This window comes from Chelonoidis abingdonii, chromosome 1 (genome assembly GCF_003597395.2).
Source record: "Chelonoidis abingdonii isolate Lonesome George chromosome 1, CheloAbing_2.0, whole genome shotgun sequence".
Taxonomy (NCBI): domain Eukaryota; kingdom Metazoa; phylum Chordata; order Testudines; family Testudinidae; genus Chelonoidis; species Chelonoidis abingdonii.
This window is the reverse complement of record NC_133769.1, coordinates 276,941,198-276,957,005: the sequence shown is the minus strand read 5'-3', so window position 1 is coordinate 276,957,005 and position 15,808 is coordinate 276,941,198. Positions and strand designations below refer to the sequence as shown.

The window sequence follows — 15,808 nt, the reverse complement described above, 5'->3', positions numbered from 1 at the left end:
ACTAAATACTACAATAGCATTCTTGTAAGATGTAGTGTTTTGGATTACTGCTATAAAATACTATAATACATTTAATGAGGGTGCTTTTCCGTCCTTTCCTGGCCCAGAGATTGGACTGGCCTGGCAGGGGATTCCCCCTGGGTCTACTGCCCCTACTCCTGTGTTAGGGAGGGATGGTGGTGCTCTCATGCCAAGTCCTAGGGTGAGTTCCTTGGATTGGTGGCTCTCTTTTCCCACCCTACTAACTAAGTCTAAGCACTTGGAGTAGGTTTTTCCCCCCTTCTATTGCCCTTAGAAGATGATTTCCTGGCTCTTTCTTGGTCTCCCCTTGCTCCACCCCCCGGCTCTGATATATAACCAAATACAGATCTAGTGTAAATGGCTCCAATACTTTTGAAGATAATGGAGTTGAACTTGCTTACTTCAAGTCTGCGTTAAGTACCAGGTATTTTTGAAGGTTAGACTAATGTGAATTTAACCTTTGGGCCATATTCAAACCTTGTAAACACACAGAAGTCAAGACTTAGGCCAGGGATGAATTTGGGCCCAATAATAATATGTTATATATTAGTTCTGGTGTCATTTTAAAACACTGGTTGGTGATTTGCAATCCTGGGGTTGGTTAGCTGTGGTAAGGGGAGACGTTTATTGTATGGTGTCCTTTTCCTTTCCGTCTCCTGTGCCCGGAGATCCACTCCAGGTTTTCCTTTCCGCTCTGCTTCTGTATTTCGCCTATGCAATGTGTAGCACGTTTCTCTGTGTGTGTGTCTCTTTCCCTCAATCACTGTGTCTGTTTCCAGGATTTCTGCCTTCCTACTTCAGGAGGCTGCTCCTGCAGGCTCCGACCGCGTGTGTGAAGCAGAGGTTCCCCTGGATCCCGTAAATACAACCTTATATGCACTCTCACCCACCCACCCACACAGAGTACCACCACCAGAGGCGCGCGCGCGCACACACGCACACACACACACACACACTTGTGCATTCTCCAGTCCATCCGCACGCGGGCAGACAGGGAGTGAGGGCTCGCCAGCCTCATACCGGCAGGCACAGCTCAGTGGCTCCAGGATTTTGCTGCCCCTGTCTCGGGACTCCGATCCGCGGCCGCGAGCCAGACCTGTGCGTGTAGCAGGGGGTTGTTCGAAGTGGGAAAGAAGAAGCGAGCGGGGGGCGGCCGCTGCTGCTCCTGACACCGCCAGTGTGTGTGCACATCTCCCCTTCGGCTTATAAAAGTTTGCCTCAGCAAGCCGGGGGGCTCCTCGCTCCCCCTCTGCTGGGGGACCCAGTCTGCTCCTCACCCTGGAGGCACCTCGGCTGTGCTCGCGGAGGGTGAAGGTGAGACCGTTCCTCGGGATTTATTGAGCTGGATTTGCATTTTGCACCATGTCTTCGTGGATCGCGGCTCCGCTGGTGGCTTTGACCGGGCTGCTGCTGTCACTTTCGGTCGGGGCTGATGTGAAGGCTCGGAGCTGCAGTGAGGTGCGGCAGGCGTATAGTGCCAAAGGCTTCAGCCTGGTCAATGTACCCTTTCAGGAAATAGCAGGTAAGGACCAAGGGTGGGCGGGATGGGGTGGAGGGGGAGGATGTGGCGAGGAAATGTGTCTGCGTGTGGTTACAGCATCCCACAGTTTCTCCTTCCTCTTTCGCTTCTGGATTAGTTGAAATGTTGTTCACTTTTGCCTGGGCTCTCCCCTGCCCCAGGCTCCTTACCCGGGAGCAGCGGGCAGCTTTTCTCACAGGCCTGCACGCTGGGCGCCTGGGGTCGGTAGCCGGGGACATGAATTGCCTCATTGTGTGTACACAGAGAATTTGGTCTGTCTCCCCCTCGGGACAGTCTGACAGGGACGGGACCCGCCAGGAAAGCGCGCGCCAGAGGAGTGGCAGGGTCTGGGAGTGAGCGAGCGCTCGGCGCCCCAGCAGCGATTACACTGGTGGCCTTTGGAAACTTCGCAGAGTTACTGCTGGGTTATTAAAGCCAGAGAGCCCGTCCTGATGGTGGGTCCAGCCTCCACTGCCGGTTCCTGCTGGGAGACAAGCTTGCCCTTTGCCAGTAGGGGCAGCGCGGGGATGGGGTTCTCCCCACTGCCTCTGCCTGCAGTTTGGATCAATTTCTGGTTCACTAGATGGGATCTGCACATACATTTGGGTTTTATGTGCGGCAGAATTTACAGGAACAGCGAAAGCGGCTCTTCTCGTTGTAAACATGACTCCGATTAGTCGAATCTCGGCACAGACTCCCACGAGCGAGCACTGAAATCATCCCCAAGCACCAGATTCCTCCACTCCCAGCCAAGAAAAGGGGGGGAACCTGGGCAGCAGCAGCTGCTGGGGAGAGTTCCCCTGCTGTTCTGGAACATTGTTACAGCAGGTTCATTTCAACCCTTCTTTCTAAAACAGGGATTTCCCCCTCCCCGCCCAGTTTATTTGCCAGCTTTTAGCTGGAACCATATTTTACAGATCCAGACTAACAGGGCTACCCCTCTGATACATATATTCATTGCATCTGTAGGACTGACTGAATAAAAACGTGCCCGGCAAAGAGAATCTTTTGGCAATCGGAGAGTAGAGCAAAAGAGAGGCAGGGAGATGACTCGGAAATGCACGGACTTGGGTTGCCCAAGCCCTCCGGAGAGGAATCCCTTTTGCGAACTCCTAACACTTTGCTGCTTGATTCTCCTGTTTGCGCCGTGAATTGGGCACTCCGTGGTTTGTTTCCTCGCTTTTTTAAAAGTTGGAAGTAGCGAATTTTTCTATCTTTGGATTAAATAGTGCCAGTGCTGTTACTGTTTATTATCTGGCTCTTTATCATCATGCTGTAACCCCTGTGGCGCAAACATCTAAAGACCTTAAACATGCCAATCCATAGAACAGGAATGCCGTTCTACAGTATCGATACATAATGGTCCTCCAGATCCCCACGTGAAAATGGACATAGCTCTACTGAGTTCCCTGGAGTCATAATTAAGAGGCACACCAGCTGAGGATCTGGCCCATTGACAAATTTTGGACAGGGACTAGAGAGTGAGGGGCCTGCTTGTGGCAATTTAGAAACCTCTCTTCCTCTGGCTCAAGCTCTTGCTCTGCTTTCTGTTCCCCTTTTGGATTTCGCGAAATGCTAATCAATTATATGAGAGCTCTCCTGTGAGCCACATGCCCTCCGAATTTCTCAGTCATGCTTTCCCTTCACTTACAGTAATTTTCTTCTCTCAGATTGACAGTGACAGGTCAGTTTATGCCCTGTCCTGTTTTAAAAATCCTAGTGAATTTCAAACTTTTAATGGCTTTGAATAGATAGTTCTTGTTTTCAGCTCACCCAGAAGTGTTAGTTTCTTCTCCACTCTTTTATTTTTTAAATCAATTAAAAGTGGCCATGCAGTGTTTAAAATATCTTACTTAAGTGTCAATTGAGCTTATAGGTTTCTATTAGTAAGTATTGAGACCTAATGATTGGTTCTAGTCAAATATTCATAAATAATCATAGTTAAAGTCAAGATTTCTCTTATCATCGCCTCTTTTATGCTCGTGGAATACAAAATTGATGCAGCTGTATATGTTATTTTTCCTAAGCATCCTAACTTTAAAATGCAGTTGGCTTTCCTTAATGTTTAACTGCTTTGAATCCGAGTGAGATGATACTTTTAAGCAGCTTACTTGTTGAGTGTGGTATACTTGATTGTTGGGAGACTGTGATTATATTGTGTTTAGGTAATGTGTTTAGCAGTATGCTGTTTTGCACATGCTGCTAAGCGCTTCTGTAATAATTGCTTGGGAAGGCTACCCTGTTGTTAAATGGAATGCTGTCTATTTGTCATTAGATCTAATTATTATGAGCATTTAATTACAACAGGCAACATAAGGATTTTATGGTGCTTGGTTCGCTTGTTTGATTTATTTTCCTTCCTGGTCCTTTTTTGACTTACATGAACTATAATTGCTGGTTAGTGAAACAATGTATTGCAGCATTAGTGTGTCAAGGTGCATCAGATTTCATACATTTGAGTAACTGCTTTATTTTCAAAGGAATTCAGTGTTGGTCATTTGATAGTATGATTGAAAAGTAAATGACACATAGGTTTTTTTTGTGTTTTTGGAGTTTAATGTAGTTACACTTTTACTTCTGTTTTTTATGAAGCTACCTTTTCTACATTGGACTATTTGAACACATGTATTAATGCAAGGTGTTGAAAAAATATACTAAGCTTGTGTAAATAAGATAGATACTAGACATGAAGAGGAACCCAAGTTAAAATTATTTGCAAAACAAAATTTGTTGAATACTGGCACACCTTATATATATAAATTAACATTAATACACCAGTGTTATTGGGATTTGCTTCTTGTAGTAAACCTGCCTCCCCCTTTCCCCCAAAAGCCAAGACTTTTTAGATAAGCTCTGTTCACACTAGTACTTCTCTTATTATTTTTAAAAGTTTTGGGAAAAATATTTTTTTCATAATATTTTTAGTGTTACATATGCACTGTAAGACTGTTTTTTTCTGTACAGTATATTGATGCAAATGAAATATGTGTTAAAGTCAATGATAATGTGATTATAATGAGCATATTTATTTGCAATTATATTGTAGGCTCCTATGTTAATGCTAAAATTCAATGCAACTTGTGTAGTACCTATCAAATGTAGGGACTGACCCTAAAACCCTAAATATCCTGGGTTTTTGGGGATGCTGCTTATTGAATTCCAGTGCTGCAAACTACTTTGGAGTATTGCACGGAGAGGTATTTTCAAGCACTTAGGGCCAAATACTGGTCTTGCGGCAAAGCTCCAGTAGAAAAAAACTTTGCCTGGGAGTGTCTTGGTGGAAGAATCCTTATTCACGTGTTATCACAGAAAGCAATATTGCGATACATATAATATTGATACAGATTTTCTTCCAGGCATCGATATCCCTGGAACAGGTGACAGTAGCTTCAGGTTCTACTTAAGGATACCACAGTAAAACCTGTTCTCTTGTAAAACTGCTAGTGAATGAATTCCATCTCTCATAGATGTGATGAGAACATTGCATCAGAGTGTCACAAAATAAACGTTGTGTAAAAATATTGAAAGGATAACGACTTTGTCTATTTAAATGATGGTGTCACAAATACAATAAAATTATTACTTGTACCGAGTACACTTCTTCAGGCTTCTTGTGGAGGATGGTGTTATTGTGTGTGTATGTAAGAATATCAGAATCTGAGCCTTTAAGATGAAAGTGAAATGTCATAGTAAAAAAATCTGTCAACAATACTTGTTAAATTCAAACCACGATTTCAATAACTTTAAGCATCTGACTTAAGGCAATGAAAACTGAAAGTTCAAAGTTAAAGTTGGAGCATGTCCTTAACTCACATTGTTCAGAATAAAATGCTCCACAATTTAAAAGCCAAGGCAGTGTCTGAATTATGCTTTTTCTATTTAAATGAGATCCTTAGCCTTATTTAAACCTCTTTGTTCAGTTCTCTTGTTTACTTAAACAATGAAGTATTTTATTGCAACATTTGAAATACAGATTGTTTACCAAAGAGATCAGGATGTCTGTTTTGGAGTAAATCTTGAATAACTGAGTAATTACAGTGTTCCTTGGAAAAAGTATTGAAAGGTTTGGAATTCTAAATATTACTTCAAAAGTTTGTAAGTCTGTTCTCCTGTGGAAATGAAGAGAAGGGTAAGATTCAGTCAACCAAGAGGCACTACAGTGAAATTAGTGAGAGCAGAATCAAGCCCTTTATTTTGAAGGTCCGGAGTCTCCTAAAGTTAACTATGACAAAGTGTCTTTACAATGGCAAGATAGGGAGCACTAGATTAAAGGGGAAAAAAGTCTCTTCACCACCCAAAACAAAACAAACAACTCCAGTGTCTTGTAGGCTCTAAAACAATAATTAAAACTACTGCATAATCATTCAAGTAATTGAGATATTCATTTGTGTCAGAAGCAGCCAAAAAGCTTTTTCTTTGTGTTTCCTCCTCCTTACTTATCCTTAGAATGCAATGACTGGTTGCCAGAAGACCACTGGGAAAGCCTGGTGGTCAAACTAGTGTCAAGCAACTTATTATTTAGTTATAAGTTCTACTGCCATCTCCATTGAAGTCAATGGGAGCTCTGTGAGCAGAGTGGCTGTATAACTGGACACGAAGGGAGATTGAAAAAGGCTAACTAAGGACTTGCTTCAGATCTCTGAACAGTACGAATCAGAAGTAATGACTGAAATCAGTGCAGTTACACTGCTGTAATTTTGTGAAATCAATATTGGGCTTTTAGAGATTAATGCATCCTTGAAATGTATTCAGTGCAAAGACTGAAGTGGGGATGGGATTTTATGTGATCTTTGCACTGACTCTGTGCTAGGGCTGCCATTGCCTGGTTTAGCCCTGGTGCAAGTTAGAATAGCCTTGTGGGCTGCCCTAACTTGTGTCTGGCTCATGATCCCTATGAACCATTCCAATTGCCAGGACATAAAATAATGCTGTTGTCACACCTTCCCACTTTGATAATCCCCCATCTGATTATCTGCTCTGGGGGCTTCTTTAGGGGATGGGTAGTGCCTGCTATTCTGACTCAGCAGCAGCTGGAAATACCCAATGGAGAAACTATTATGGCAGCTTTACAGCCACTTAATGCCAACAGACCCTGTGTGAAGTGGCCACAGGTCAACCATTAATTGAGTCCTTAGGTTATGTCTACACGGCAGTGCAAACCCAAGGTTCAAACTCAGGCTGTAGCCTAACCTCGCTTCCATCTACACACAAATCATGATAACCCAGGCTTGGACCCAAGGTTCCAGGACCCCACGGTGATGGAGAGTCCAAGCCTGAGTCAAGTCGGGACCCAGGGCAAGCCCTACTGCTTTGCAGTATAGAGGGAGCCCCACTGGACTTGTGGTCTGGGTGTCCACTAAAAGTATCTCTCAATCCCATGGGCTGACTTTCTTTGTCTTCTGGCCAGTCAAACTTGGTGGACAGTCAAGTTTTCCCACACTGTACCATGAACGAAGGGCCAGAGCAGCCACATTTTAGGATAGGTAAGAAGTCTGGGATACAGGTAGTTGGACTTGATCTCGCATAATACAGTGTAGACACTGGAGACCCAGGCTCGGATCTAGGGTTCAATTATTTCCAACTTGGGGTTACAAATGAATGTCGATGCTCAAGCCCAAGGTTAACAAACCTGGATGTGTTAACTTGAGTTCTACTAACCGTGGACTTACACTGCAGTGTAGACGTACCCTGAGGTATATTCTGCAATTAAAGACCTGTGGTTGTGGGGCTATAAAATTGAAATATAGATGCTGAGGCTGAAGCTTAGGCTCTGAGATCCCATACAGAAAGGTTTAAGAAGCCAGGTTCCAGCCCAAGCCTGTTCATCTACACTGCAATTTTATAGCCTTGCACCCCTAGTGTGCTGACCTGGGCCAGCAGCGGCTGTGCCATGATTCTTTTATCATAGCGTAGGTGTACCCTGAGTGTCATTCTGTCCGCTATTCCATATTGGTTTTACATTGACAAATAGCAAGAAGATATTATGTACCAGGGATCGGCAACCTTTGGCATGCAGCTTGCCAGGGTAAGCACCCTAGCGGGCCGGGCTGGTTTGTTTACCTGCCACGTCTGCAGGTTCAGCTGATCGTGGCTCCCACTGGCTCCCACCACTCCAGGCCAATGGGGGCTGCAGGAAGGGGCGCGGGCCGAGGGATGTGGGAGCTGCAATCGGCCGAACCTGTGGACTTGTCAGGTAAACAAACCGACCCGGCCCGCCAGGGTGCTACCCTGGTGAGCTGTTTGCCAAAGGTTGCAGATCCCCGTTATGTACAGTACCCAGAAAAATGGAATAGTTCTGAATGCTTGTTGGATAACTATATAATTGCTTTTTCTAAAGAGAACTAGTTACCAAGTAGTACAGAATGAAATCGGTGAGACTACTCACTACATACTGATAAGCATGTGCATAAGTATTCTCATGATCGGGGCCAAAGCCCTTTTAGGCCATGATCTTGCAGTCACATATGTACATGCTTCATGTTGCATACATAAGCAATCCCACTGAACTGAGTGGTATTATTCACTTGATGATTGCCTGTTCTGTTCATTACCTCTGAAGCACCTGGTGTTGGCCACTGTTGGAAGACAGGATACTGGACTAGATGGACCAATATGACCATTTTTATGTTCTTATGTACTTGTGTTCATAATATCAAATACTTATGTAACTGCAGGCTTAGGGCATTTGAGAAAAAAATTCCCAGAAATGTCTAAGCCAAGTCACCATCTGTATTAATTTTTTTAAACCATCCTTTAAACAGGCCAAAATTGTGTTTACATTTGTTTGTTTCATTTAACTCATAAAAATTGCTTTCGGACTGAGAACTTAAACTTTAAATCCCAACTTCTGGAGTTCCAGAGCATGATTTATATGGTGGAATTCTAAATCCTGAAAAGAGGGATTTAAAATGGAGATGTCAGTAGCAATGCTATAATAATTAGTGTAACACTGAACCTCAGTACCTTGTACTATTGTACTGTAGTTATTTTTTACTTTCTGTTTACATTCAGATTTACAACTGAAGAACACATATAAAGCTATAGTACTCTTACATTACTAAGTGCTAATGTGTTAAACTGTTTTACTGCTACTTTAGTACTTATTTCATCATGTGGTATCTTATATTGTTCAGAGACTTGGTGGTGGCCAGACACCAAAGTGGTCATGCACTGTGTTAAAAGCTCAGGCCATTCTTTTTATATGACTGCTATAAAGAATATATGCATTTCATTAATATTACGACTTGGCTCTCATAAAAGGTCAGTTTCAGCTGAAAGTACTGTTACTTGCAAATGGCAAATCTTATAACAAGTGATCAACAATAAAAGCTTTTCTAGATAATTTGTCTTAAAAATTACCACCTGCTAGTTCATTTGAATGACTTGAGGATCTTGCCATATCACTTAAAGATCACTGGTTTATTCTGCATGATATATGTTAGAAAACTATGCATACTAATCTTTCTTTCTGCTTAGTAAAGTAAAAATGTATAATTATGTTAATGTTTCCAGTTGAAATAAGAGGCTTGGTACTTAAAACTCCATTACAGTGCCAAAGTATCTGCACTCATATTATCAGGAAAATGAAATTACGTTTTCAATGAACTATGACTTTGTGATACCCTTCATACCTGGTTAATGGTCCTATTTCTCTGGAAAAGGAACGCTTAGCTTAGAATAGTGACCATTTGTACTATCAAGCATAACTATTTTAGCAGTTTAAAAATATATGTCTACACATACTCCGAAGCACTGCATGTCAAGGCTAGTGTTTAAGAGCTGGATAGCTATGCTAAACTGGTGAATACATTAGAAGATGCCCAAGGAATTGAAAATGTACTGCAGATGGTAGCAAAACATATACATGGTATAATTCTTGAACTTATAATTTTGTGTGTGTAAGACTTTAAACTTATGGAATTAAAGTTAATTTCCTTTGCAGTTTAATGGTACAGAGTTTCTTCAAGCACACCAGAAAACTCAGAGTTATTTCTAAGAAAACTGAATCTCTTTTTAGCCCTTGGTAATAGAGTAAAACTATTGTTAAAGACCACCAGCCCTCTGAAATGCAGTTTGTTTTCACCAACATGACCTTTTACTTCAAGCAAAGTAAAACAGTGCGTTATTTCCTTGAAAGATTTTGAAATACTGTTATTTGGAAGAAAGAGCATTCTAGGCAATTACTGTAATTCTAAACACAATAGAGGCAAACAAAACTAAGAATATTATGGATCCTACCCTGCTCAGCGTTAACTCCTACTGCTAACTACACTCATAGTAGTAATTCAGACTTTATATTACACATCACAGACCCTGTCTCCTATGCGCTAAGTTAGAAGGTTATTAACAGTACCTGAACTTTCTTCTTAGAGCCTTTGGGAAACATTCCCTGTTAATGTGCTGTAGGTACCACATGTGCCCAGAAGGAGGCTCTACTGTGTAACTTCAGCCTATAGAGAGAATACCTCAAGCTACATTTTAGCCCAGTTATTGTGGAATTGATTTCATGGCTCATGACAGAAGTTGTTGTCAGCCCATGAAAAGGAAGTGGCTAAGGCTGATACTTCTAACACAAACAGCAAATTGCTCTATGGCTTTCATAGCCTGCAAGGTCTGTTACCTTAAAGTTCTAATGGCCTTTTAACAGTGTTTCCAGCTGAGCAGCAGATGTAAAAGATACTGAACACTGAGAGCTAGGTTTTTTTTCCACTCTGAAGAAAACATTTTACAGACATTGTTCTAACTATGGAGCCTAGGACCTGTTCAGTGACCTGTTGAGTTTAAAATAGCAGGACAAGTCTTCTGAAATGAATTAAAATCTTGACTATTTTTTACAGGTGCCTTATAGGGATATTGCTGTTTCTTTGGTAAGATCTGGTTAGTGTAATAAAATCTTATATATGTAATCGTGCCTGTCATCCTGAGTGATCCCAAAGCAATATACAAACCATATATACAAAGCACCAGTGAATTACAGCCACTTCTGGGATGGAAAATCAGAAAACAAACAAACAACGGCACACTACTAAGATGGGTTTTTACAGACCAGACAGGATCTCTATTTCTGTGGTTCCATCACATGCATTAATAAATGGTCTAGAACTCAGTTTATCTGCGTCAGAAAACTGAAAGGCTGACTCAATCCTGTCAGCTCCTACAGTTCCAGGGAATCTAGGTATTTCAAACCTGAGGCATAATCAGTTAAGGTATATCCTCCAACTCACAAGCTAGAGATCCATTTGAATGTATATCTCCTGTCTGCTGTAACATCGGGCCAGAATTCAGACTGTATATGGCAATACCATTGGTCATAGTTACTGAGCTCGCTGCCCTTCTGACCCTTTTCCAGGTGTCTCTAAGTGAATCCCAGCAGGTATCAGGCCTCATGCCCTCACCTTTTCTGGAGCAAAATCTTGTGATTCTTGGAGTCCTAGGCCAGGTCATAGGTTCTTGTACCCTGAGTTCCAACCATGCCTACTAATGGACCCAGTATCTTTTTTCTTTTCGGAGTCTTTAGCTAGTGGTGAATACGGTGACCTGAAATAGCTTTCTTAAACCATTTTTTTTTTAATATTAGCAGTAGCAACAAAGGATAATATAAGAGAAAAAGATTATTAAAACAATAAGAGGTAAGCAAACATGTCTATCTTACCTAAAATCTAATCATCTTCTTGACAGGGGTCTCTGTTAGGCCTGCCACATTTGAAGGCTCTGAGTTCTCCTTAGCTCAAAATCCTGCCTCCCCCATTGAGGGAGTCTGATTCTTTAAATCCAAGCAAAGTCTTTTAAGTTCTTTTCCTGGATTTGGATCTGCTCCCCAAAACCAGTTTGGAAAGCTCAACTGGATATTGGAGATAGAATTTCAAAGTACACATCTGTTACAGTGCCCAGCAAACACTTAAGGACCATACATATCAGGATCTGCAGCACATTTCCTGACAATCCTGTTACTGAATTAACTCTACATATATGAGCACACAGGAAACATCCTTACAACAATCAAGCAAACTTAACAGAATAACAATTAATAAATTATTACAGACCAGCTCCAAATCCTTCAAAGCATTACTTTCCAAATATGTAGATTTATTATCTGAAAAGTAGTTAATATAAAATCCTAGACTATAAGTAACTTCTGCAACAACCAGATAATCATTGCCCTTTGATTTTGTCATTTAAATACATTTTTTAGTTTATATTCTCCAAAATGAAAAACAGTGTAGAAATTAGGTTGAGCTTCAACGTGACGAGGGGATTTGAAAGTATTTTATAATATGTTGTATACCACTCACAATATTCTTCTAACTGAGCAATTCATATTTATTTCAGGAGCATTATGACAATATTATTCTCATCAGAAGTTGGAGGTTTCCATAAAACATTGATACTTACAGTTGCTAGATTTGGATTCATAACAATCTTTTTGTGCCCTGGATCCAAAATTCATCCATGATGTGTTGTTGGGACAGTCCTTGTGGCTGTAAAAGATGGTGGCATTGGAATCCCAGGAAGGAACTCTCACAATATTTTGGATGCAGTAGCTGCGTTAGAGGAGGGGGCCAGTGGGATGGTTCAGGTGGAAGGGTTAGGACTGCGTGTAGGTGTACTGTGGAAAAGGTGCTGGTGTTGGTGTGAGGGGACAGTCTTGTGCACGTTGGGGCGGGGGGTGGGGGGGATAGAGGGACAGGAGTGCTTCTCCTTCCCATCAACTCCTGGGAAAATGTTCATTGTGCAATCACCCTATTAAAATATATCTTCCCCTCTCCGAGTGCTGAGTGCTGTATAGAGGGCTGGAGAAAGGGAACACTGAAGAACATCTGCAAGGGATTGGTTAAGGAGTTGGATGAGGGTAAGAGACAGGGAGCAGAACTTCTTTCCATTCATGCCGTTGCTCCAACTAGGTCCTAATACCTATGGATTTTGTTATTTTTCCCCAGTTAACCAGAGTGCAGTGGTGCTCCCTAGTGACTTAACCTGGAAAAGATATTAATGTATTTCTATCATGATTCTTCACTTGATAGAGTTGCATTAGTAGTTCCACTGTCAAACATTTACTTCAGCTTCATAGCTTACTACCTTCTACAATATTATTGTTACTTTGAGCTGTGGCTATTTGTCAGTAATAAGCTATTGCTGCTCAGAGTTGGGAAAACACATGTAGTTCTGCTGACTCCCAGCTATACTGAACTGAGAGGCATAGATGTTCCATAATGGCTAATGTGACTGCTTGACAAGAACTAAGGAGCTATAGAAACTTTAAGTTAAGGCCTTTTCTCAGCTCCTGTTTAATACAGCTATCTTGGAACTTATGTTTTTTCACTCCTGCTGTGCTGCTGGGACTTGTCCTATCCTCTCTGAAGTCCTTTTAGGATGAAGGTAGATGGCAGCCTATTCCTGATGGATGCCTGAAGAGCCTGCAGTTAGGAGAGGCCCTTTCCTTCGGAACACTCAGGGGAGGCTATAGAGTGGGGCCGGGGTGGGGGGCGGGTGCTCCCGCCTCCCCCCCCGGCCTTGCTCGGCCCCAGCTGCGTCCAAGCTGTTAGGAACAGGAGGAGATAAGCCAGTGGATTTCTTCAGAGGTGTCTAATCTCAGAATGCAGCATCCTGGGGTTGTTGGAGGGATTGGGACAACTGGGGAGTAGTTGGGTAAAATGGGAGGTTGGGTGGATAAGGAGAGGCTTGAAATGAAGGTAGCTCCTGCTTCACAATATGAGTTCAAAATGAAACTGCAAGGAACCCCATTGCAAATGTAACCTTGCAGCTGTTGTATAGTCCCACATATTATCCTCACGTGTGCTGTACACACCGGTGGTCTGTGATGGCTACCAGTTAGTTTCCAGGGAGTGTTTTTTAACCTAAAAAGCTGTAAATGATTTACATCCTGGCAATCTGATAGACTGCCATTTTCCCTTTGTGGTGGTACAGTGGAAGTTGCCATGGGCTGGAGCTATATTTGGTATAATTTAGAAGGTGGCATTCTTGTGTGGTATCCTTGTTTTTGGAATTTGTTTCTGCCTTGGTGATCTTCAGGATATGCTATAAAAGTCACCTATTCCCCCAGGCTTTTGCTTGGGGGCTGTGAAGAGGGCTGGACAGAGTCAGATACCTTGGTGATAGGTACCAATATAAGAACCTGCACTGGCGATCATGGGAAGGAAACTAGGGACTGTTTTTTTCATTGGTCTTCTAGTCATCATGTCTTCATAGCTGGTATGTTGAGTTTTGCAGGTACCTGCTAATTTTTTTGCACTTAGAAATTTTGGGTTTATTGGAAAAATGGGGTGGTGGTAGATGAGGAAGCTGTTTGATTTATTTATTTGTTTTAATTTTTAAAAAGCTCACTGCATACCAGATGGCACCCATGCAAAGTTCTGTCCACCTCTGACAAATATTTTAAATAAAAACACAATAGTGGAGATGTTGAAACATAATTTGTCCAAAGCAGTAGCACTTCTCCCAGAGTATCACATCTCATCTAATCCCCAGTTAGCAGGCTTTAGAGGTGTTCATATTTAACTTTGTGAGTATATTTGCTTTTAAATGTGTGTTAGTATTTACAGAGCAGGGAAGGTGCAATAACAAATGAAAATAAAGTTGTGATGTCTACATACACTCTTTACAATGGTCACACTTAAAGTTTCTTTCTTTTCTCCCCTTTTAAGCATTGAAGAAATCTCTCTCTAACTGATAGACTCTTTCAAAACTGAAGAAACTTTAAATACAACACAAGTACTGTAGAATGAATGTGTACTATATAAATATACACATTGATACCCTTATAAACAATTGTACATATAGCATAAATCTTTCCTTCCCTAAATTTACAAATACACAGGCCAATACTGACCTAAAGTACTAGATGCTTCTATGTGTGAGCAATTTTGGATCCTGGGATGAAAAGGGCGATATAAAATCAGCGTAGTAAAGAAATAGGAAAAATATCTCTTCAGTAGTTTTTGGCTCATACTGTATTTTCTTTAACCAATTAGAGCTGTGACATTTACATTGTTTTATCTGCTCTAAACTTGCATAGCATGTGTATATTTTAAATAGTTTTGAAAATGTAAAAGAAAAAAAATAAGGTAGGCCTAGTTGAGAAAACTTCTTTAAAAACAAATCTTCTGTTCTCATTGATAAAGCAGAGACTCCTCTGTTAACAGCAACAACTGCAAAAAAAGCAGGAAAGGCAATCTACACTAACATAAGGTGCAAAATGGGTTGCAGTGGCTCAACAGAGATTTAGCTGTTTCTGAGCAGAAAATCAAAATCTAATTTAAAAAAGAAGGTATTTAAAAATTGGCAGAAGGGAGCTTTATTTCTTGAATTGATGAAAAGCCAGGAACTATAGTCTTTGACTGCTTCTGTTACAAGATAGTCTGTCATGCTGGCTATGGCCTAGCAATTAGCATTGTTAATTGAATAGGTAGAACATAACTAAAATGCATTGATTAAATGCAAACACCTGTCTTTGAACTTTAGCCTGGCTGATGCAGTGAGAAGATACCCCAAAATGTTTTCCTGAAACTGAAAACCGAAACAGTGATTAGTTTGTTCTTAAAGCTGATCTTCAGAAGTCAAAGTCCTTTCTTTTAATAAGAACCCCCCAAACTCTTTAGTCTTTTTTACAGAGGTGCCACTATCATAAGCATCTTTCCCAAATCTGGACCTTAGCGTCAAAATCCTGGGTGCTTAGCATGAAAACCCTTCTAACTTACTTAACAGCTTAGCTTTGCATCTCGCTGCCACCATCAAAAAAATTCCCAGGTTTGGCCTCTCTCTGGTCTCCCCAAACCTTCTTGGGGGGCCCCAAGACTCAGAAAGCCCACTGAGACTAAAACCAAGGGAAATGACCCACTCCCTTCCCCCTCTCTCTCTTCCCACACCAGACTTTCTCTCTGGGCTAACTGAGAGTATTGATGCAATCTTTTACATCACAACACCAAGAAGCATGTCTCCTTTTTCCACAAGAAAGACAAACCCCAACAAACAAGGAAAACAGAAAAAGATCCTCTCTCTTCCGTAGCTTCTACTCCCAGCCCTGGGACCTAGGAGAGTTAAACACAGAGCGAGTGTTTCCCCTCCCCCGTGTCTTCCTTTCTCCTTAACCAAGAAAACCAACTAGGTTTTAAAAAGACCAGCTTTATAAAAGAGAAAAAAACATAAAAATTTATTCTCTGTATCAAGATGAACAATACAGGGCTATTGCTATAAGCAAAATATGAATAAACAGTCTATCAAAAAGATATCCATTTAAACCATTCCATGCAA

The 15,808-nt window shown here is 41.5% G+C and overlaps 1 protein-coding gene across 1 annotated transcript in view; it reads left to right on the top strand.

Annotated features, from left to right (window-relative positions):
* Positions 1–1,136: 1,136 nt before the first annotated feature.
* The window catches only part of GPC6 (glypican 6), a 1,246,313-nt gene continuing 1,231,641 nt past the window's right edge, over positions 1,137–15,808 (top strand). Inside the window, exon 1 of the mRNA XM_075061526.1 lies at positions 1,137–1,543. Coding sequence (XP_074917627.1) covers positions 1,384–1,543 — 160 coding nt within the window. The 5' untranslated portion in view covers positions 1,137–1,383. The remainder of the gene's footprint in view (positions 1,544–15,808) is intronic.